Here is a 22,070-nt window from a genome sequence, read left to right on the forward strand (position 1 = left end):
GTGATGTGTGTGTACATGCATGTGTGCGTGCGTGCGTGTGTGTGCGTCTGTGAATGCAAGACACAGAATTTAGAGTAAGAGTAAGAGTAAAGCCTGATTTCAGTTGGAGATCTACAAGCTCAGATCTGCCATGGTGTGAGCTGGTATAGATCGGCTATTTTCGCCATGTGTGGCGAATGAGAAGCATAATAATTTATATATATATATATATATACATATAATATTTCATACTGTTCGTTTTTTAAGCAGGTGAGCAACATCTGTTTACGAGTGATCTCCTCATGCTCCAGCAGAATGAGGGAAGAGGAGAGAAAGGGAGTTTGGAACGACAAGGCTAATGAGAGAGAAACGAGCTTGTGAGCACTTAGAAATCAAAGGAAGGGGTGGACGGGCTCCACATCTGTTGACACGTTAAGTACCCCATCGTCAGAATCTGCAGGCCTCCCATAGCTTGTCTGAGGGTGCGTGCGTGCGTGCGTGCGTGCGTGCGTGCGTGCGTGCGTGCGTGCGTGCTGCATATGAATTTCCGATGCTTCTTGCATTCTTTCTGTGTGTTGGTATAAATCTGTCTGGAACAATTTTTTCGCCTTTATGAGGGCGAAAAAAACCTGAGGGTTTTGTCTGAGGTCCTCATAAAGCTGCAATCAGTATATTGTATGTCCTACGCACATTTCTACTGATGAGCTAAAACGGAAAACCTTTTGAGCTTCATGCAATACCTCTTGTCTAGGATCTAACTTTCTCCATAGGAGAGCAGGGAGAGCACCTCCAAACACTGCAGTTGCCACAGTTATATTGTTTTAACATACTCTACCATACAGTGGTTCTCAAAGTGGGGTCTGTGGACCCCCAGTGGTCCTTGGGGGGAGTTCCAGGGGGTCCCCAGCTAAATGTGTTAATTTATAGCATCACAATCATTTTAACCACTTTATCCATACTATATACTTTGGATATTCAAAAAAAGAACAAGTTCACAACCGCAATCTGCGATTAGAATTATTGAAAATGTTTAACACAAATCTTCCGGGGGTCCCTGGCACAAAATATGTTCAGATGGTGGTCTGCTAACGGGCAATGGGAGCGAGACGTACTATAACATTCACTCTGGATTACGAGCGTTTGCTAAATGTCTAAATTGCAGCCTCGCATTTTGACGCGAAGCATTGACTATTTTAGAAAGATTTTGAACTTTGAACTAAGTATATTTTAATGCAAATACTTTTGTACTTTTACTTTCACATTTTTGAATAGAGGACTTTCACTTACCTAACGTAGCATTTCCACATTGTGGTATTGCTACTTTTGCTCAAGTCAATAATCAAGAGTTCTTCTTGACATTACCCTGGGGAACGTAGTGAAGGGGTTCCAGTGGACATTACCCTGGGGAACGTAGTGAAGGGGTTCCAGTGGACATTACCCTGGGGAACGTAGTGAAGGGGTTCAGTGGACATTACCCTGGGGAACGTAGTGAAGGGGTTCCAGTGGACATTACCCTGGGGAACGTAGTGAAGGGGTTCCAGTGGACATTACCCTGGAGAACGTAGTGAAGGGGTTCCAGTGGACATTACCCTGGGGAACGTAGTGAAGGGGTTCCAGTGGACATTACCCTGGGGAACGTAGTGAAGGGGTTCCACTGGACATTACCCTGGGGAACGTAGTGAAGGGGTTCCAGTGGACATTACCCTGGAGAACGTAGTGAAGGGGTTCCAGTGGACATTACCCTGGAGAACGTAGTGAAGGGGTTCCAGTGGACATTAACCTGGGGAACGTAGTGAAGGGGTTCCAGTGGACATTACCCTGGAGAACGTAGTGAAGGGGTTCCACTGGACATTACCCTGGGGAACGTAGTGAAGGGGTTCCAGTGGACATTACCCTGGAGAACGTAGTGAAGGGGTTCCACTGGACATTACCCTGGGGAACGTAGTGAAGGGGTTCCAGTGGACATTACCCTGGAGAACGTAGTGAAGGGGTTCCACTGGACATTACCCTGGGGAACGTAGTGAAGGGGTTCCACTGGACATTACCCTGGAGAACGTAGTGAAGGGGTTCCACTGGACATTACCCTGGGGAACGTAGTGAAGGGGTTTCAGTGGACATTACCCTGGGGAACGTAGTGAAGGGGTTCCACTGGACATTACCCTGGGGAACGTAGTGAAGGGGTTCCACTGGACATTACCCTGGGGAACGTAGTGAAGGGGTTCCAGTGGACATTACCCTGGGGAACGTAGTGAAGGGGTTCCACTGGACATTACCCTGGGGAACGTAGTGAAGGGGTTCCAGTGGACATTACCCTGGGGAACGTAGTGAAGTGGTCCACTGGACATTACCCTGGGGAACGTAGTGAAGGGGTTCAGTGGACATTACCCTGGGGAACGTAGTGAAGGGGTTCCACTGGACATTACCCTGGGGAACGTAGTGAAGGGGTTCCAGTGGACATTACCCTGGGGAACGTAGTGAAGGGGTTCCACTGGACATTACCCTGGGGAACGTAGTGAAGGGGTTCAGTGGACATTACCCTGGGGAACGTAGTGAAGGGGTTCCACTGGACATTACCCTGGGGAACGTAGTGAAGGGGTTCCAGTGGACATTACCCTGGAGAACGTAGTGAAGGGGTTCCAGTGGACATTACCCTGGAGAACGTAGTGAAGGGGTTCCAGTGGACATTACCCTGGAGAACGTAGTGAAGGGGTTCCACTGGACATTACCCTGGGGAACGTAGTGAAGGGGTTCCAGTGGACATTACCCTGGGGAACGTAGTGAAGGGGTTCTAGTGGACATTACCCTGGGGAACGTAGTGAAGGGGTTCCAGTGGACATTACCCTGGAGAACGTAGTGAAGGGGTTCCACTGGACATTACCCTGGGGAACGTAGTGAAGGGGTTCCAGTGGACATTACCCTGGGGAACGTAGTGAAGGGGTTCCACTGGACATTAACCTGGGGAACGTAGTGAAGGGGTTCAGTGGACATTACCCTGGGGAACGTAGTGAAGGGGTTCAGTGGACATTACCCTGGGGAACGTAGTGAAGGGGTTCCAGTGGACATTACCCTGGGGAACGTAGTGAAGGGGTTCAGTGGACATTACCCTGGGGAACGTAGTGAAGGGGTTCCACTGGACATTACCCTGGGGAACGTAGTGAAGGGGTTCCACTGGACATTACCCTGGGGAACGTAGTGAAGCGGTTCCAGTGGACATTACCCTGGGGAACGTGGTGAAGGGGTTCCAGTGGACATTACCCTGGGGAACGTAGTGAAGGGGTTCCACTGGACATTACCCTGGGGAACGTAGTGAAGTGGTCTAGTGGACATTACCCTGGGGAACGTAGTGAAGGGGTTCTAGTGGACATTACCCTGGGGAACGTAGTGAAGGGGTTCCAGTGGACATTACCCTGGGGAACGTAGTGAAGGGGTTCCAGTGGACATTACCCTGGGGAACGTAGTGAAGGGGTTCCAGTGGACATTACCCTGGGGAACGTAGTGAAGCGGTCCACTGGACATTACCCTGGGGAACGTAGTGAAGTGGTCCACTGGACATTACCCTGGGGAACGTAGTGAAGGGGTTCCAGTGGACATTACCCTGGGGAACGTAGTGAAGTGGTCCAGTGGACATTACCCTGGGGAACGTAGTGAAGGGGTTCAGTGGACATTACCCTGGGGAACGTAGTGAAGGGGTTCCACTGGACATTACCCTGGGGAACGTAGTGAAGGGGTTCCACTGGACATTACCCTGGGGAACGTAGTGAAGGGGTTCCAGTGGACATTACCCTGGGGAACGTAGTGAAGTGGTTCCAGTGGACATTACCCTGGGGAACGTAGTGAAGCGGTCCACTGGACATTACCCTGGGGAACGTAGTGAAGGGGTTCAGTGGACATTACCCTGGGGAACGTAGTGAAGGGGTTCCACTGGACATTACCCTGGGGAACGTAGTGAAGGGGTTCCACTGGACATTACCCTGGGGAACGTAGTGAAGGGGTTCCAGTGGACATTACCCTGGGGAACGTAGTGAAGGGGTTCCACTGGACATTACCCTGGGGAACGTAGTGAAGGGGTTCCAGTGGACATTACCCTGGGGAACGTAGTGAAGCGGTTCCAGTGGACATTACCCTGGGGAACGTAGTGAAGGGGTCTAGTGGACATTACCCTGGGGAACGTAGTGAAGGGGTTCCACTGGACATTACCCTGGGGAACGTAGTGAAGGGGTTCCACTGGACATTACCCTGGGGAACGTAGTGAAGGGGTTCCACTGGACATTACCCTGGGGAACGTAGTGAAGTGGTTCCAGTGGACATTACCCTGGGGAACGTAGTGAAGCGGTCCACTGGACATTACCCTGGGGCACATAGTGAAGGGGTCTAGTGGACATTACCCTGGGGAACGTAGTGAAGGGGTTCAGTGGACATTACCCTGGGGAACGTAGTGAAGGGGTTCCACTGGACATTACCCTGGGGAACGTAGTGAAGGGGTTCCACTGGACATTACCCTGGGGAACGTAGTGAAGGGGTTCCAGTGGACATTACCCTGGGGAACGTAGTGAAGGGGTTCCACTGGACATTACCCTGGGGAACGTAGTGAAGGGGTTCCAGTGGACATTACCCTGGGGAACGTAGTGAAGCGGTTCCAGTGGACATTACCCTGGGGAACGTAGTGAAGGGGTCTAGTGGACATTACCCTGGGGAACGTAGTGAAGGGGTTCCACTGGACATTACCCTGGGGAACGTAGTGAAGGGGTTCCACTGGACATTACCCTGGAGAACGTAGTGAAGGGGTTCCACTGGACATTACCCTGGGGAACGTAGTGAAGGGGTCTAGTGGACATTACCCTGGGGAACGTAGTGAAGGGGTTCCACTGGACATTACCCTGGGGAACGTAGTGAAGGGGTCTAGTGGACATTACCCTGGGGAACGTAGTGAAGGGGTTCCAGTGGACATTACCCTGGGGAACGTAGTGAAGGGGTTCCAGTGGACATTACCCTGGGGAACGTAGTGAAGGGGTTCCAGTGGACATTACCCTGGGGAACGTAGTGAAGTGGTCCACTGGACATTACCCTGGGGAACGTAGTGAAGGGGTTCTAGTGGACATTACCCTGGGGAACGTAGTGAAGGGGTTCCACTGGACATTACCCTGGGGAACGTAGTGAAGGGGTTCCAGTGGACATTACCCTGGGGAACGTAGTGAAGGGGTTCCAGTGGACATTACCCTGGGGAACGTAGTGAAGGGGTTCCAGTGGACATTACCCTGGGGAACGTAGTGAAGGGGTTCCAGTGGACATTACCCTGGGGAACGTAGTGAAGCGGTCCACTGGACATTACCCTGGGGAACGTAGTGAAGGGGTTCAGTGGACATTACCCTGGGGAACGTAGTGAAGGGGTTCCAGTGGACATTACCCTGGGGAACGTAGTGAAGGGGTTCCAGTGGACATTACCCTGGGGAACGTAGTGAAGGGGTTCCAGTGGACATTACCCTGGGGAACGTAGTGAAGGGGTCCCAGTGGACATTACCCTGGGGAACGTAGTGAAGGGGTTCCAGTGGACATTACCCTGGGGAACGTAGTGAAGGGGTTCCAGTGGACATTACCCTGGGGAACGTAGTGAAGGGGTTCCAGTGGACATTACCCTGGGGAACGTAGTGAAGGGGTTCCAGTGGACATTACCCTGGGGAACGTAGTGAAGGGGTTCCACTGGACATTACCCTGGGGAACGTAGTGAAGGGGTTCCAGTGGACATTACCCTGGGGAACGTAGTGAAGGGGTTCCAGTGGACATTACCCTGGGGAACGTAGTGAAGGGGTTCCAGTGGACATTACCCTGGAGAACGTAGTGAAGGGGTTCCACTGGACATTACCCTGGGGAACGTAGTGAAGGGGTTCCAGTGGACATTACCCTGGGGAACGTAGTGAAGGGGTTCCAGTGGACATTACCCTGGGGAACGTAGTGAAGGGGTTCCAGTGGACATTACCCTGGAGAACGTAGTGAAGGGGTTCCACTGGACATTACCCTGGGGAACGTAGTGAAGGGGTTCCAGTGGACATTACCCTGGGGAACGTAGTGAAGGGGTTCCACTGGACATTACCCTGGGGAACGTAGTGAAGGGGTTCCACTGGACATTACCCTGGGGAACGTAGTGAAGGGGTTCCACTGGACATTACCCTGGGGAACGTAGTGAAGGGGTTCCACTGGACATTACCCTGGGGAACGTAGTGAAGGGGTTCCACTGGACATTACCCTGGGGAACGTAGTGAAGGGGTTCCAGTGGACATTACCCTGGGGAACGTAGTGAAGGGGTTCCACTGGACATTACCCTGGGGAACGTAGTGAAGGGGTTCCAGTGGACATTACCCTGGGGAACGTAGTGAAGGGGTTCCACTGGACATTACCCTGGGGAACGTAGTGAAGTGGTCCAGTGGACATTACCCTGGGGAACGTAGTGAAGGGGTTCCAGTGGACATTACCCTGGGGAACGTAGTGAAGGGGTTCTAGTGGACATTACCCTGGGGAACGTAGTGAAGGGGTTCCAGTGGACATTACCCTGGGGAACGTAGTGAAGCGGTCCAGATCCTCCACGAAGCAGAACATCTGCAGACTGATGGCCGACATGACGATGAGCAGGCTAGCCGTGAACACCACCAGGCTGCCCAGCTTCTTCCCCGGGCCGAAGATCTTATAGACAAAGTCCTCCAGAGCCGGAGAGATCTTTATCAGGCGCACCACGCGTAGCACCTGTAGGGGGAGGGCAGGGGGAACAGAAGATCGATTCACTTTTTGAGCGGTGCCTAACCGCTCCAATGACTGGCCTGTGTCCGTCCGTGGTACGAACAGACACGGGTGGGTGGCTGGGTGACCTAAAGTGGCACTGTTGAGCATCCTAAAGGGCCATTCACACAGAGCACTACCAGCCTGCACCGCTCAGTTCGCACGGTTGTGATTTTTCCAAGTGCAGATAGTCAAAGAGAAATATCACACACCGTGTGAAGTGAGGGGCGTTCTCATCATCGTACATCATCATGACGTAGCATGTCTATTTGCTCAGACACATACAGTATGACGTAAATTCTCCATTCAGTGTCAATGGGAATTTAATCTGTGTGCATCAGACAAAAATAGCCGATTTGCTTGTCCACATATGATTAAAATTCTCCATTCATTGTCGATGGGAATTTAATGTTTGTGTAAGATGAAAATCTACACCAATAGCTGAATATAGGAGGGGCTAGCGCCCCTCAAAACCTATAAGCAGCCCTGAAGGGGGTATAATGTTGTCCGTTTACATTAGGTAATAGCTTTCATCAACTACTGGGAATCTGATTTATGTGATTTAAGCACACATTAAAATCGGAGAGACCCCATTGAAACAGATTGAATGACTGAATGAGTTTATTATAGATTGTTTTCTATATATTTGTTATATAGAAAACAATCTCACCTATACACCCATAAGCAACTCAATCAATAGAGCACGTACTGATCTGGAAGGAGAGTGCATTGATCTTTGTTATATCCCCAAAGTAGTCTCTCGAGACACACGGTTGACTCTCGTCTAAAAGAGGGCGCTGCTTTTCCTTTGTTTTGCCAAAATGTGTTTCCAGACTGCCCCAAAAGTAATAACACAGTGATGCTTTGTTTTTTCTATTTATTTCACTATTTGTCCTCTTTGCCCAGTCCCCAAAATTGCTTGTGGTGACAACATCCATCCTTAGGTAATGAATCTTTGTCAGGTTTTGCTCAGCGAGGCAGAGTTGCCATCGATTCAGCAATCCCTACCTGGAGGAACCCTAGCCCAAGATTTATCTTTACATTCCCATAGAAGGACAATAAGCCCATCTCTGATGGCCACCATCTATTTCACATCAGAGACGTCTGCTCTGCAACTAAAGGTCAAACCGGCCTAGTTTGTCAAAGAGAAAAGCATATTACTGTAGAAGGACCCCACAGAGTTTGTTCAAGTTAACCAACCTCAGTCGACGACAAACTTTGCAGATCACTTTTTATGCCATTTTTCATGGGAAAGTTTGTTTTACAAAATACAACCCAAATAAGTAATCTCGTCTCCACATTACATAACCTTGTGTATGACTGTGTCTGCCTATTGAGGCCAGTTTCCTCTTTTGTCTGCGGTGGGCCCGGGGGGGCACATGGCTCTGATTACTGTACTTATAGTAGTCTGAACCTGTCCGCCATGTGATTATACGCTGTCCTGCATCTCCCTTTGGGTTACAGACGCACCGCCTTAGAATAATTATGAGGACCATTTAGATCATTAGGAGTCTAAACACACACGGAAGAAGAGAGAGAATGAAGAGGATGGGCGTGGTCCAGGGTTATAAATAATGCTGCCATGTTGTGAATGTGTGAGAGTAGTACACACACATAGTACACGATTGTGCATGTGCGTGTGCGTGTGTGTGTGTGTGCGCGTGCGACTAAGGCATGTGACATTTTGTGGATTGAATGACAATCGGTATAAAGGCTGACCTTTATCAGTGAAACACCCCTTGGATGGATACAAATAAATAAATAAAAACCAGTAACACGTCTTAACCGTTTCCCCTGCGGCCAGGGCATTTTCCAGCCAATCTGACAGTTTTTTAATCCTATCCTATATCATGTTTTGAAATCAAAAGCAATGGAAGTGTAAGTGACAGCGAGATCTCAGGGCTGTGACCCACTGAAAGCACCACCGACGCATGTTAAAAGAAAAAGAAAACACTAAAATGAGGCTACCTTTCTTTTTCAGATCTGTATCAACGCTCCCAAATAGAAGTGAGCTCTGAGAGGTTTTGACACGTCCAGCTGTCGCCTCCAGTGTGGCTTAGATAACGGAGGTGGACGACTACTTTACGAAAACCTAAAGTAGACATGACAATATCTTTGTCATCATTTGTTTGTGATTGCCTCTGCGGGCGATGTGATAGTATAATAGTTTTAGACAACTTTAAGAGGACTCACTCAACACTAAAAAATGCACTCATTTGGCAAACGTGGTCAATTATAGTCCCTCTGGAATCAACGTAGCACTGAAGGTCCGTATTGGAAAACGTTAAACAGCTGAAAAACATCTCTAAGAAATACTAGCCACACTTCTGTGCGTGCGTGCGTGCGTGCGTGCGCTCTTGCACACGCGTGTGTGTGTTTGTTTCAAGCAATAAAAAGAAACTGCTGTTGGCAGTGTGACACCATACCAAAACCCATTATGGTGTCAAAGCAAAGAGCACTATCAAACTATCATAAAAGGACCAGGATGTGCTAACCATAATATCTGACCCTGTGACCTTGATGTAGGCAGCACTGTGGAGAGCCTGCTCTTTAATGAGCACTGTCCACAAGTGCTGCCCTGACTGACACTGCTTGGCTCTCTCAGCAGCTGCCACCCACACACATGCACACGCTGCCACACACACACGCGTGCACACACACACACACCGCACCCAACACACACTGTTCGCAACTAGGCCTCACACATTATTAACCCCACTTAGAGAATGATTAGGACCAGAGAACAACAGGGGCCGACTTGTCGCTGCTCGACTCATTTCCAAAGACTCTCGTGAAGAAGAGCGCAGCAGAGTGGAGGACGCAGCACTCAGGCATGGGGTTCCGTTAAATAATGAAACGGAGGCCACACAGCGAGCTTCCTCATAATGAACACGTCAAATGTATAAAGCAAAAGGCCTTTACATAAATACGCTGAAGTTAAACATGAAAATCAATCAGGGTTTCAACTTTAATCTCCCTGTTAGCCATTCTCTCAGCACAGTCCTTTGGAAGAGGCGTGGAGATTGAATAAAGGGCAGATTAACCACAGGCGGCTGATATGATTGATTTGTATTCATTAATGCACGGTCACAAGAGTCAGTGCAGGGAAATGCCACTAAATGATTCAAAGCATCGGCTCTTGACTGGGAAAAAAAATCACTTGGGATGTGGCTGATTCAACTCATCAGGCATACTGTGAAATTTAAGCACAGTAACTTTGTGCCATTACATGTCCCATGTGTGATTCCGTTGCACATCTTAGTCTGCGTTTGCTTTTCTGTGTGGGTGCATGCGTGTGTCCACACCTGAAAGTAGGTGAACTGGGAGTGATAGAGGTACGGGTAGATGTGCATGGTGGTGCCGACCACCAGCAGGGACTCGAACTTGTGCAGAGATGAGCTGATGTAGCCTGTGAAGCCCAGACACCAGATCTTCAGCAGAGCTTCCAGGTCAAACAGCACAGTGAAGGCAACCTGCAGGGGTACAGAACAGACATACTGTATATACAGTTTACCTTAATACAGAGAGATTTACAGTAAGCAAGGACAACACAAGGCAATACATCAAATGCATAGAAATAGTAATCTAGGATCATCAAGTAAACCATACCAGTTGGGATGTCCACACTCATTTCTATTCGTTAAATTCTATTCCGTTTCATTCTATTCTATTTCTAATTTTCAGACACCTGCTTGATGAAATGCTGCTGCAAAGTCCATCACTGGATGTACAGTGCATCCAGTGTACCACCACCAAGCTTCCATCCATATTCTGGATGGATGGAAGCTTGGTGACAAAGGCTATGAGCCTGTACCGTCAACAGACCCCATCACACCAGACTATGAGCCTGTACCGTCAACAGACCCCATCACACCAGACTATGAGCCTGTACCGTCAACAGACCCCATCACACCAGACTATCTTCTGCAGTTGCAGTCAGTTGCAACTGTGAGGAGGACTGTAGTGCATTTCTGCTGGTGGTAACTGCCATGGCAAATCTTGCCATGAAGAACAAGCCAGGTGCCAAGAGCAGTGAGGGAGATGCCAGGGAGTTAGAAGAGTAGAGATGGTTGTGTGTTTATTCATATTTGTTTACAAAAGCATACTTTCTTTTTAGCACCTTAGTTTTTTATTTTGTTGATATTGTTTTATATAGTGATAGCCATATCCATATTCTGTTAATTAATCTTTTATTAATGAACTGAAAGTGGCACATTCATTTCACACTTATTTTACTGTTTTTAAGGTGTGAAAAAAAGTCTGATTCTGATCAGTTAAATCAGTTAGTTTGTTCCATCTACTTTTTATATTTTAATATGCCCCCCCATCCATTGAGATATGCATAAAATGGATTATTAGTTATTACACAAAAGCAGGCATGGCCGATTTTATGGCCAGTGAGTCATTTTTACTGAAGACGAATGGTTGGAACGGATTCAGCACACCCCAAAAAACCCTATTTACACACATCACAAGCTTATATTGGCCAATTTTAAAATGTCCTGCTTTTAGCCTAGGCCCTCCGGGTACCCCAACCTTGATTGGATCCCACAACGTTTCCCAAGGGAGTTGGCTTGGAACAAATTGATATGTGATAGTATAGACACCTTTATGAACACATCTGTGAAGAAAGCTAGTGGTATGCATTTTCTTTGCAGATTTGCGACAAAATATTGCTAACTTCACCTAACTAAAATGAAAGAAAAGGGGAGGAGGGAGAGACTGAGGGCCCTATTTTCGACAGTGCTAAACCCCTCATGACTAAACTAGTTTCCCTTTTTTACTATTTTGAAAAACATTTTTGAATAGTTCAAATAGCCGATCTACAAGCTCACAACGTGTTCGGCTAGTTGAACAATTGTAATGTTTTTCAAAATAGTAAAAAAGTTTAGGGATAAGGGGTTTAGCACTGATGAAAATAGGGCCCCCGAGTGTGTGTGGTGGCGCGCGGCAGAGCCACTGCATGCGCTGTGGGTGTGTTTGCTAACAAGATTGTCATGGAGGCGGTAGAGCCCACATCATGTTTCTCCAAATGGATATATTCTCACTACTTCACCTTTGTCGAGCACAAAGAAAAGAACGTTTCAATGTAAGTTGTGTGACTACCTATAAGACTGCATACCCAGACCTATCCAACGGCAGTCCACCTCCGCCCCTGGCACGGCAAATGGGACGGAAAACCTTTGCGTCCCGTGACTCCCGCGGCAAGCATATGTGATATGTATATATATATATATAAGCATATGTGATTGCGTCCATGACGTGCGGCGTGTGTGTGTGAGAGAGAGACGGACAGACACAGGGAGAGGCTGCGCATGGTGCGTGTGCGTGTCTGTGTAATAATCAAACCTATATTGCCTGGTTTTGGTCTTACTTTGTTTATGAATCCAGACTCAGAGCATCATACTTAAGTAAAACATTTGAGTACTTTTTCCCACCACTGTATAACTGTCAATAACTAACGAACGGAACATCGCAGTGATACACCTTTCCCCCCCGACGTAAGTAGAGACTTGCGTCTTTCACAGGAAGGGAAACGGTTGTCTCTGCGAGCATGCACATTATGTCTGCGTGTGTGTGTGCTTTGAGATATTGATATTGTTTAGAACCAAAATATGGTTAGTAAAACTAGTAAAAACGCTCAAAATTGCTGGCAGTGTGGGCAGACTGTTCTAGAGAAACGCTGGCAGTGAGTTGGGGAGAAAATATCTTTTCTTTCCTTTTACTTTACTTTTCAATTGGTCCAGGCAGCAGATAATAAACTAATTCTAAAATGCAGAGCCATAGAGAGAGTGCATAGAGAACACAGCAGGAAACTAATTCAACATTTTACACACCAATGCGAAAAGCAATAACACACACCACATTCCCAAGCTCTGCTTCACTTTCTCTACGTTATGAAAGCTGTCAACCTTCAACATCTCTCAATAACAGGCAAGTCTGAGCATTTACTTGATGGGCGATTACTTATTTAATTTCTAAATTGATTTAAGGACTTGCCCAGTAAATATGAAATGTCACTAGCCGTGGGATAATGGAGATCAGGAGATGCATACATTTCCGTGAAAAATTTATGAGGAAAGCAGAAGGGTGATAGGATTCCTGTATCACTGGATATTTGTACACTGCAGGGAGTTTGTTATTGTTAAGTCAGCTATCCCCAATCACTATTTTAAGTCAGCCCCCCTGGGGTCCGTCAAAACATGCTGTACTCCATTTCATCTGAAAACCGATACCTGCACTTATTATAATTTCTCCCCTTCACAGTATTCCTGCATGTTGGTACACATCCAGGGAGCCGGATGGCTGGATGATATGGATGGAGTTAGTGAGACAAGATAATATTGTGATTGCGTGCGTGCGTGCGTGCGTGCGTGCGTGCGTATTTTAACACCTCCACACTTTTTCTTATCTCCTCCTTTCAGAGGGATGGAGGTATGGAGGTGGATGAGGGGAGACTCTTCTCCCTGTGTTTGTTCTTCCTCTACCACCTGCATACTGATGACTTTCACAGGAAGCGAAACGGTTGTCTCTGCGAGCATGCACATATGTCTGCGTGTGTCTGCGTGTGAGACCAATATGTGTATGAGTATGTGATATGCGAGTGTTTCTAAGTGTTTCTATGGGCATGCAGGTGTGAAGCCATTGACTGGAATGAAATTAACCAACAGATAATGAATCAATCTATCAATCATTCCATCAATCAATCCATCCATCCATCCATTTATACTGCACAAACATCAATTAACTCAAAGCCACATGCCAACTGATTAAGAGTTTAGGCAATTAAAAAAAACAGCCTTGGAAAATATCCAGTATATCAAAGGACAGACAGACAGACAGACAGATAGACAGACAGACAGACGGTTCCAGTTCCGAACCAACTTTTAGGGATCTGAACCAATTAATTTGGTTCAAAAATAGGCGGGGAAAAGAGAACAGAACCAGTTCAACCCCGGTGGAATCGGGGCCACTGACCTGTTGATGGCCGGTGGAACGACACACACACACACACACACCTGTTTGATTCCAACCAGAAGAGCTCCTGCTCCCTTCATTGCCAGGGATGTGCAGTATGTCTGTGCTTTTGAGATGTTACATTTCTTTCGGCCAGGTGTGTAAATGTGGAGGAAAAGAAGAAAGAATAATATGTGGGGAAAAACAGAACTGTGTCTTACCTCTGCCAGGTAAAACTCATCGTAGCTGTTGCGGTGGTTGTCACCTTTGTAATAGTTGCTAGCAGCAACAATGACGTCCACGGCTACCATGCTCAGAATGAACATGTGGAACACGGAGGACCGCATCAGTTGCTGGTGAGGAAACAGAGAGATCATCCAATTAGATTCAATTTAACTTACAATACACTAGCATTAAACAAGAGGGTGTTGAGAATTAGCAGTGATTTTTTTCCATCGGTTTAATGTTTCAAAGTCTTCCTTATGTTCAACATCTTAATACTGTCCAATACATAATAGGGAGAGGGTGTAGTCAAACTGTGTAGTCAAAACACACTTTGTATAGACACTCGTGCTTTCTACGGTGTGATTTGGGGCCCTAAAGATGAATACAAAATGAATATCAACATCTTAATACTGTCCAATACTTAGATAGGGAGTTATGACAGGCAGTTACTGCGGTCAAAACACACTTTGTATAGACACTCGTGCTTTCTAAGGTGTGATTTGGGGCCCTAAAGATGAGTACAACATTTATATCAGACCATATTGGCAAAGAAAGGTAACCTGAGAGATCTGGATGGTTCATGATAAGATCAGAAATATATTTTGGCCCTAAACCATTCAGAGCTTTATAAACAACAGTAGTATTTTGAAACTAGAAAGAAACAATTTCTGGAAATTGCTAGCATGGTTGTCCTGGGAGGAATATCGTCGGAGGGCATGTGATGTGCAAATCAAATTTGGTGCTGATTGGATCCTGCATTTGTGATTATGGTATTTTGCAAGCCAATTACATTGTCACATCACTCCTGAGATCATGTGTATCGTGTACTTCGATTGATCCCCCCCAAATCACGTTTTTGCATCAAATGGTTACATTTTGCATCAGAATTGATTCTACACATATGAAAATGCAAAAAGAGAGGTATTACACAAAATTATAGGACAAGTGGTTCAAAAGTTACATTTTTATTTTGACCATAGCATTCAGTGGCCAGAGTTTACCAAGAGTTAACCAAGCTACAATTATTCTAGGTCCCCATATGAATACAAATCAATAACAAAAATATAGACAACAGCATTTCTAGGTTTAGAATTGAACATATAGAAGTGTCAAATGGATAAAAGGTGATTTATGTCAGCGGTTCCCAAAGTGGGGTCCGTGGACCCCTAGGGGTACGCAACGCATAGCCAGGGGGTACCCGAAATAATTCCCAGAAAAAAAGTAATTTCTGCCAAGTTGCGCAATAAACGTATTTTTTGTGTTGTTCATTGTGTTTCTCCCATGTTTGCTTTGGGCCAATAGCTGACATGATTACTAAAACTACAACATCAGTCAACCTGTCGTGACCCCAAACAGTAACAGCAGGACGCATGCTGCAGAAACAACAAAAAGACTCGGGACACTTGAAAGGTTTCTGTGGCCGCTTCAGATGAGGGGGTACCTGGAAAAATGTCTACCCCAAAAGGGGTACCTGGTCCAAAAAAGTTTGGGAACCCCTGCTTTAGACCATTAGTCTTTGGGTATGATATGAATGTTCAAAGCACCAACAATAGTGGTCAGGAGGTACACACACATCCCAGTAAAGCACCAACAATAGTGGTCAGGAGGTACACACACATCCCAGTAAATTCTCAAACTAAATAAATAAACTGAAAAAGAAAGAAAGAAGTCTGCACACCGTTTTAAAAGCTCTAAAATTACCAGAGCGGAAAAAAACATATACAATGTTACGGCCTCTGTGGCCTTTGTCATGTATACTGACCAACTGATACATACATATCACCAACAATAACACAGTCTAAATCAATACAGACTTTAGATAATAGTTCAGAAAAGAATGTGGCACAGTATTTCGGTGGCCTGTAGGAAAGTGGTAACCCGACTCCGCCAGATGGGGCAGCAGAGAGTACACTGGGTTCCCCCCCTCCTGCTCCCATCTGGGAACTCTCAGGCAGACTTGATGCTCCGGCCACCAAACGGCCTGGCCAATCAGCGGCAGCTAGAGGCGGGATCAAGGCAGCACTGTGTATGCCTTGTACTCTCTGCTGCCCCATCTGGCGGAGTCAGGTTAGGAAAGTGGCCCGAGGGGAGGAAATCAATTGTAGACCTACAAAATTTCCATGCGATATATCTGCCAGCATTGGAATAAATCTTTACACAAAATGTTTTCTCAACCCGGTTGAATTTCAATTAACACAATTGAATATGCATGAGGCCATGGATATGCATCTCTGGGACCTCAATCTAAACTGTAAAATCATCAGTTTAACCCATTTTGGGTGGGAACCCCTTTTGGTGTTAGCATTATGTTATGCTTTAGCTATTGAAAAATAGCAGATCTACAAGCTCATAGCGCGCCACCGAGTGGCGTGCTACGAGCTTGTAGGTCTGCTATTTTTTTTAAATCGAAGAACGACTGACATAGAAACATAGCTTTTTCAGAAAACTGTCAGGATGTAGAAGACATTTTTAGAATCTGATCTCAGGTCAGAATGGGTTAATTTAACTCTGACCCTTATTATTTAGATTCATACTTACATTCGAGTTACAGTCCCATAAGAAAAAACAAAGAGTTCTGAAGGTCTAAACTGCAGGATGTACGTGAAGAGACAACAGAGTGTTTGAACCACCATAGGCTAGATTGAATTATTCTAAATAAGAGTTAACACATTTTGGGCGGGAACCACTTTTGGTGTTTTAAACATTGTTATAATTTAGCTATTGAAAAATAGCAGATCTACACGCTCGTAGCGCGCCACCGAGTGGCGCGCTACGAGCTTGTAGGTCTGCTATTTTTGAAAAATCGTAAAAATGTGGCGCAAATCTTTGAATATATATTCTTTCAAAGTGAATGTTTTTAACTCAGGTCTAAACGGGTTAAGGGAGCTCCCAAAATGAGATTCCACAGCTCAAATCTGCTTTTCCCTGGCTGTGGATTTGTTCTCCCCCCATCTCTGTGAGTGTAAATGAATCAACCATTTTCCCTCTCTCTCACCTCCACGCCTCAGTGGACACCAAACAGCAAGGCGAGGACCATCCTCGCTGATCAGATCAGAGGGAATTTATCAGGAATTGTAACTAACTAAATGGTAACAAGAGTGGTCAAGTCTGGCGACAACAGGTAGCCACTATGACTGAAGCTTGGTGCAATGACCCCAAACCCGGTTCTGTTTTTTCCATGAAAAAAATAAACAAATAACAAAGTTGTCTTATACGGTCTTTGGGGATATACTGTACACACACACACACACACACACACACACACACACACACACACACACACACACACACACACACACACACACACACACACACACACACACACACACACACACACACACACACACACACACACACACACACACACACACACACACACACACACACACACACACACACACACACACAGCTTTCATGCACATGGGGAGGTGCAAACCAAAGGCTTCGTCAGGTGCTTTGCAAAGGACCTGACAAAGCCTACATGGTGAAACAGAGGGCGGTGTGTGTGTGTGTGTGTGCGTGCGCAAGGGCATGAGTGTGCATATATGATGCATGTGTGAAAGAGAGCTGCAGAGAAATCACACAAGGGAAAGAAGGGGTGTGTGTGTGTGTGTGTGTGTGTGTGTGTGTGTGTGTGTGTGTGTGTGTGTGTGTGTGTGTGTGTGTGTGTGTGTGTGTGTGTGTGTGTACACGTACCAGGTTAGAATTTACAATGTAGGCATTTATCAGATGCTCTTAACACATTGGATCCCTAGGACCGGTATACAGTACATTAACAGAAGCTAATGGCTATGTTTCTCCATTAGCTTCTGTTTTAGTCGCATGAGAGAGTGCATGAGACTAGTCACCTGATCAGGTAGGCGCGCTCACGAGTTGTCTGCCTGGACTAGCTATGCAGGCTGCACATCATTCAAACTTTAGAAATCTACCTGGCGAGGGCTGAGAACCATTTTCCTGGAACCCAAATGCATTTTTTGCATAGATACTGTCCTCACAAGTACGCCAACGAGTGAGTGAGTCAGTCAGTTAGTCAGTCAGTCAGTCAGTGTGTGTGTGTGAGGTTAGCAGAAGCAAGCGTAAGAGGTCTTTCTTATTGAATGTTGCAGCAGAGATGGCCGGCAGCTAAACTGCGGGGAATGAGAAGCAATCAGGATCCTTTCAGTGGGCAGCAGGATAGACAGCCACGAGACAGCGGCATCCGTGTGCATTCAGGATGGCCAGAAACAAGAGGGGAGCAGGGAAATTAATGGGTGCTATTTCCTGTGGGGAGAAAGGCGATGCTACTGAATGTCTAAAACAACATCACTGGAAGGGCAAAGACATGAGCCCAAAGAATGCCAGGCAAACTCGCACGCACGCACTTTAGAACCACCTTTGTCCCTCTGCCGCCACCACCCCAGCCACCTGACTGTCCCTAGGGACAAACCTGTGTGCGCAAACACACACATTACATTACATTACAGTCATTTAGCAGACGCTTTTATCCAAAGCGACTTACAATAAGTGTATTCAACATAGGTAGGGAACAAAAACTACTAATCACCAGAAGTTTTTAGTGCATTTTCTGCAAAAACAAGCAACCAAGAGTATACCTAGCGCTAAGGTAAAAGTGCAATATATCAGCTACCTATTTCCTTAACCAGATGAGACAAAATAGCTAAATCAAATGAGCATGAGCTAAAACAATTAAGTGTATCGACTAAACAAGATCCAATAAACAATACAACAATAGAAAACAAGCGTTCGTACAACTAGTTAACAACAAGTAGGTCAGGCAGAGAGGAAGGGTAGTGTTTCCTGAAGAGGTGGGTTTTCAACCTGCGGCGAAATATGGGCAGTGACTCTGCTGTCCTAACATCAGTGGGGAGTTCATTCCACCACTGTGGGGCCAGAACAGAAAAGAGTCGTGACCGTGTGGATCGGCCAGAAGGACCCTTGAGTGACGAGGCAATCAGTCGCCCCGAGGTGGCAGACCGAAGTGGTCGGGCAGGGGTGTAGGCATCGACCATAGCCCGGAGATAGGAAGGAGCTGTTCCTTTCACTGCCCTATAGGCTAACACCAGGGTTTTGAACTGGATGCGGGCCGCTACGGGGAGCCAGTGTAGAGAACGGAGAAGGATGGTTGTGTGGGAGAACTTGGGGCGGTTGAACACCAGACGAGCCGCAGCTTTCTGAACAAGCTCCAGAGGTCTGATGGCAGATGCCGGAGCACCAGCAAAGAGGGAGTTGCAGTAGTCCAGGCGGGAGATGACGAGAGCCTGGATGAGCACCTGGGCTGCCTTCTCCGTGAGGAAGGGGCGAATCCTCCTGATGTTGTAGAGGAGGAATCTGCAGGACCTTGTCACTGATGCGATGTTTGCCGAGAACGTCAGTTGATCGTCCAGGGTCACACCCAGATTTTTCGCAGTCCGAGTTGAGGTCACCACAGCATTATCAATGGTGATGGCCATGTCTCGGTGCGGACAGCCCTTCCCCGGGAGGAACATCAGCTCGGTCTTGTCCAGGTTGAGCTTCAGGTGGTTTGTCGACATCCACGCCGAGATGTCAGCCAGACAAGCAGCAATGCGTGCCTCCACTTGGGTATCAGAGGGGGGGAATGAGAGGATCAGCTGGGTGTCATCGGCATAGCAGTGGTAGGAAAAGCCATGGGAGTGGATGACAGCACCCAGAGATGTAGTGTAGAGAGAGAAAAGAAGAGGACCCAGAACCGAGCCTTGGGGAACACACACACACACACACACACGCACACGCTCACTACACATTCCTTGCTAACACTGATGCTGTCCTAATTCTTCAATGTTTTTAATTATCATTAACCCAGCCTGTTGTCCGTAATTTTATCAAAAACGTTTTAAAAAAGGTTTCAAAAGTTTTCAAGATTTGTCAAAACAGACCAAACTAGAAAAAGTGCCCTTCTGGGCACAGGTCTCCACCAGGAGGATAGGACTGTGTGAGATGTTTGGCAAAATGTTTAGGAGTAATATAAACATGTTTGCCTTTGATGGCAATTGGATGATTTGAGGCATTGTTCCAAAAATGTGTTTTGCAAAAATCAACCTGTTGGTGGCGCTATAACAGGCCAATGTGAAAAGGGTGGGATATATTCCTCAGCCTAGTAAGAAAATGTGTGAAAGATTTCACGTAAATTGCATGCTGCGTTCATGATTTGAGGCTTTTGTTCAAAACGGGGCAATCTTGCAAACTGTGAAAGCCAATTATAGCCAATTAGGATGGAATATGAAATATCGGACAGATCCGACTTGAGCACATGACCATAGAGATACTGTGTAACGATTTGTGAGATTTTTGGACAGAATCTGGAGGAGTAATATCAAAAAATGTGTTTTACAAAAGTCGGCCTCCTGGTGGCGCTATAAAAGGCAGATGCGGAAAATGCAGGTCAAAGGTTTGTCCTTGGCCTCTAGGGAGTGTGCATGCAACATTTCACGCAGATCGGTGCAGTTTTAGGTAAAAAATTTGAAAAGCTGCCTCATGGTGGCGCTATAACAGGCCGTTCTGGAAAATGCGGGGCAGAGGTTCATCGTTGGCATCCAGGGAGTGTGTGTGCAAAGTTTGGCATCGACCGGGTTAACGGTGCCGGAGATTAGCTGGTAACGGACGGACGGACGGACACACACACGGACGGACGGACGGACACACACACGGACGGAGTGCAAAACATACTCTCTCCCCATGCCTTCGGCCTGGTGGAGACAATTACTGGTTTAGTAATGCGACGAAAACAAGTCTTCATGGGGTGTGATAGAAAATAAGTAATCTTTTCGTGGAGCTTACAGCCATGAAGGTTCTATTTCGAATTCCTGTATGAATGCATTTGAAGTGTTAACAGAAACATAACCACCAAGTATGTCTCTGCAGATATAATAATCTGTAAACAAGCCCCTGTATTGGTATTTGATTTTGAGTCAACAAACTGCGTTCTATTTACTCTCAACCTGACATCTTACCAGGCGGAGTTGCTGCTCAGTCAACCCCGGGCAGTACAGCTTGTTATAATATTAGCCCATGCACAGTACATCTTAGTCTATGTACTTGAACTTGAGATACACTGTACTGATATGTATTGTGTACTGCCTGTACTGTAGCATACTTTATAGATAGGCTACGAGAGACATCTCGGCGGCAGCAAGGTCAGCCTTGCACTATATATGTTCCTGTTTGTGTAATATAAACTTTGTGAACCTTAGCGTGATACTGTCTCGTGTCCGTTAATTTGTTCTCCCGGGCCCGCCGCCGCAGTCGCCGTACCGAAGGAATACTTCAACTGGATTGTCACACACCACCCAGCCTGCACACACTACCTGTCTGTCAAAACCAGACGAGGGTCCAGTACTTAGAGATTACAACACAGCTGTTGGCTGGGATGGAGTCAAACACACAGTCGGTGTGTGTTTTGGACAGCTTGAAATAGAAACATGCAGTTGCTCAATCGTTCTTATTTTCACACACAAAACTGCTAGATTAAAAAAGCTGTGCTTAGAATTCGGTCATTGGACTTAGTTGAACTTGTGAATTAATACTATTGTCCCATCGCAACACCCAGCGACCAAAATGACCTGACTAGAAATGTATGTTATCTTCCATTCTGAACGCACGTTAGGCCTGTCTTTCTGTCATATTATTGCAGATGTGATCACATTCATCACATACTATAATCAGATATCCATGGCAGAACAAACAGCTTGTGAGTGGGTAGATTCTCTCACAGTAAAGTGGAGGTGTTAGTGGATATGGACATTTGGAGAGATGGGTGAGCGCAAGAAAAAAAAAACCCAAGAATGACACACGTATCATTCACTGCCAGGTGAAACAAGCGCTCTCCGTTGTGCATCTGTCGCCCTGTTTTAGTTTTTTTGTACGTGTATGTTTGTCTGTGAAAACCTCCCAGTCGTGTGTTTTGTTGTGTAGCTCCAGTTAGCTCATAATATTAGCCGCTGCTGTGAGGCGCTCCGCGCTGCGGCCATAGTTATACTGCGGCGTTGCCGAGTCTGGGTTAACACTTCCTCGTTACGGCCTTTCAGGGCTTAGGAGGCACTCCCATTGGCTTAGGCGGAGTTTCAGAGTATGGGTTCAGACACGAGGCAGGACTAGGATGTCAAAGCAAACCCGAGCGAAAAGAG

General features: G+C 46.6%; 1 protein-coding gene across 5 annotated transcripts in view; it reads right to left on the bottom strand.

Annotated features, from left to right (window-relative positions):
- Positions 1-22,070, bottom strand: part of nalcn (sodium leak channel, non-selective) — a 127,520-nt gene that overhangs the window by 59,720 nt on the left and 45,730 nt on the right. For all 5 annotated transcript variants that reach the window (XM_079517969.1, XM_079517972.1, XM_079517971.1 and 2 more), the window contains 3 exons: positions 13,926-14,057; positions 10,053-10,220; positions 6,523-6,714 (listed from right to left, as the gene is read on the bottom strand). In XM_079517969.1, the coding sequence (XP_079374095.1) occupies positions 6,523-6,714; positions 10,053-10,220; positions 13,926-14,057 (492 nt within the window). The remainder of the gene's footprint in view (positions 1-6,522; positions 6,715-10,052; positions 10,221-13,925; positions 14,058-22,070) is intronic.

Source organism: Electrona antarctica, assembly GCF_951216825.1.
Source record: "Electrona antarctica genome assembly, chromosome: 13".
In the NCBI taxonomy this organism is placed as follows: domain Eukaryota; kingdom Metazoa; phylum Chordata; class Actinopteri; order Myctophiformes; family Myctophidae; genus Electrona; species Electrona antarctica.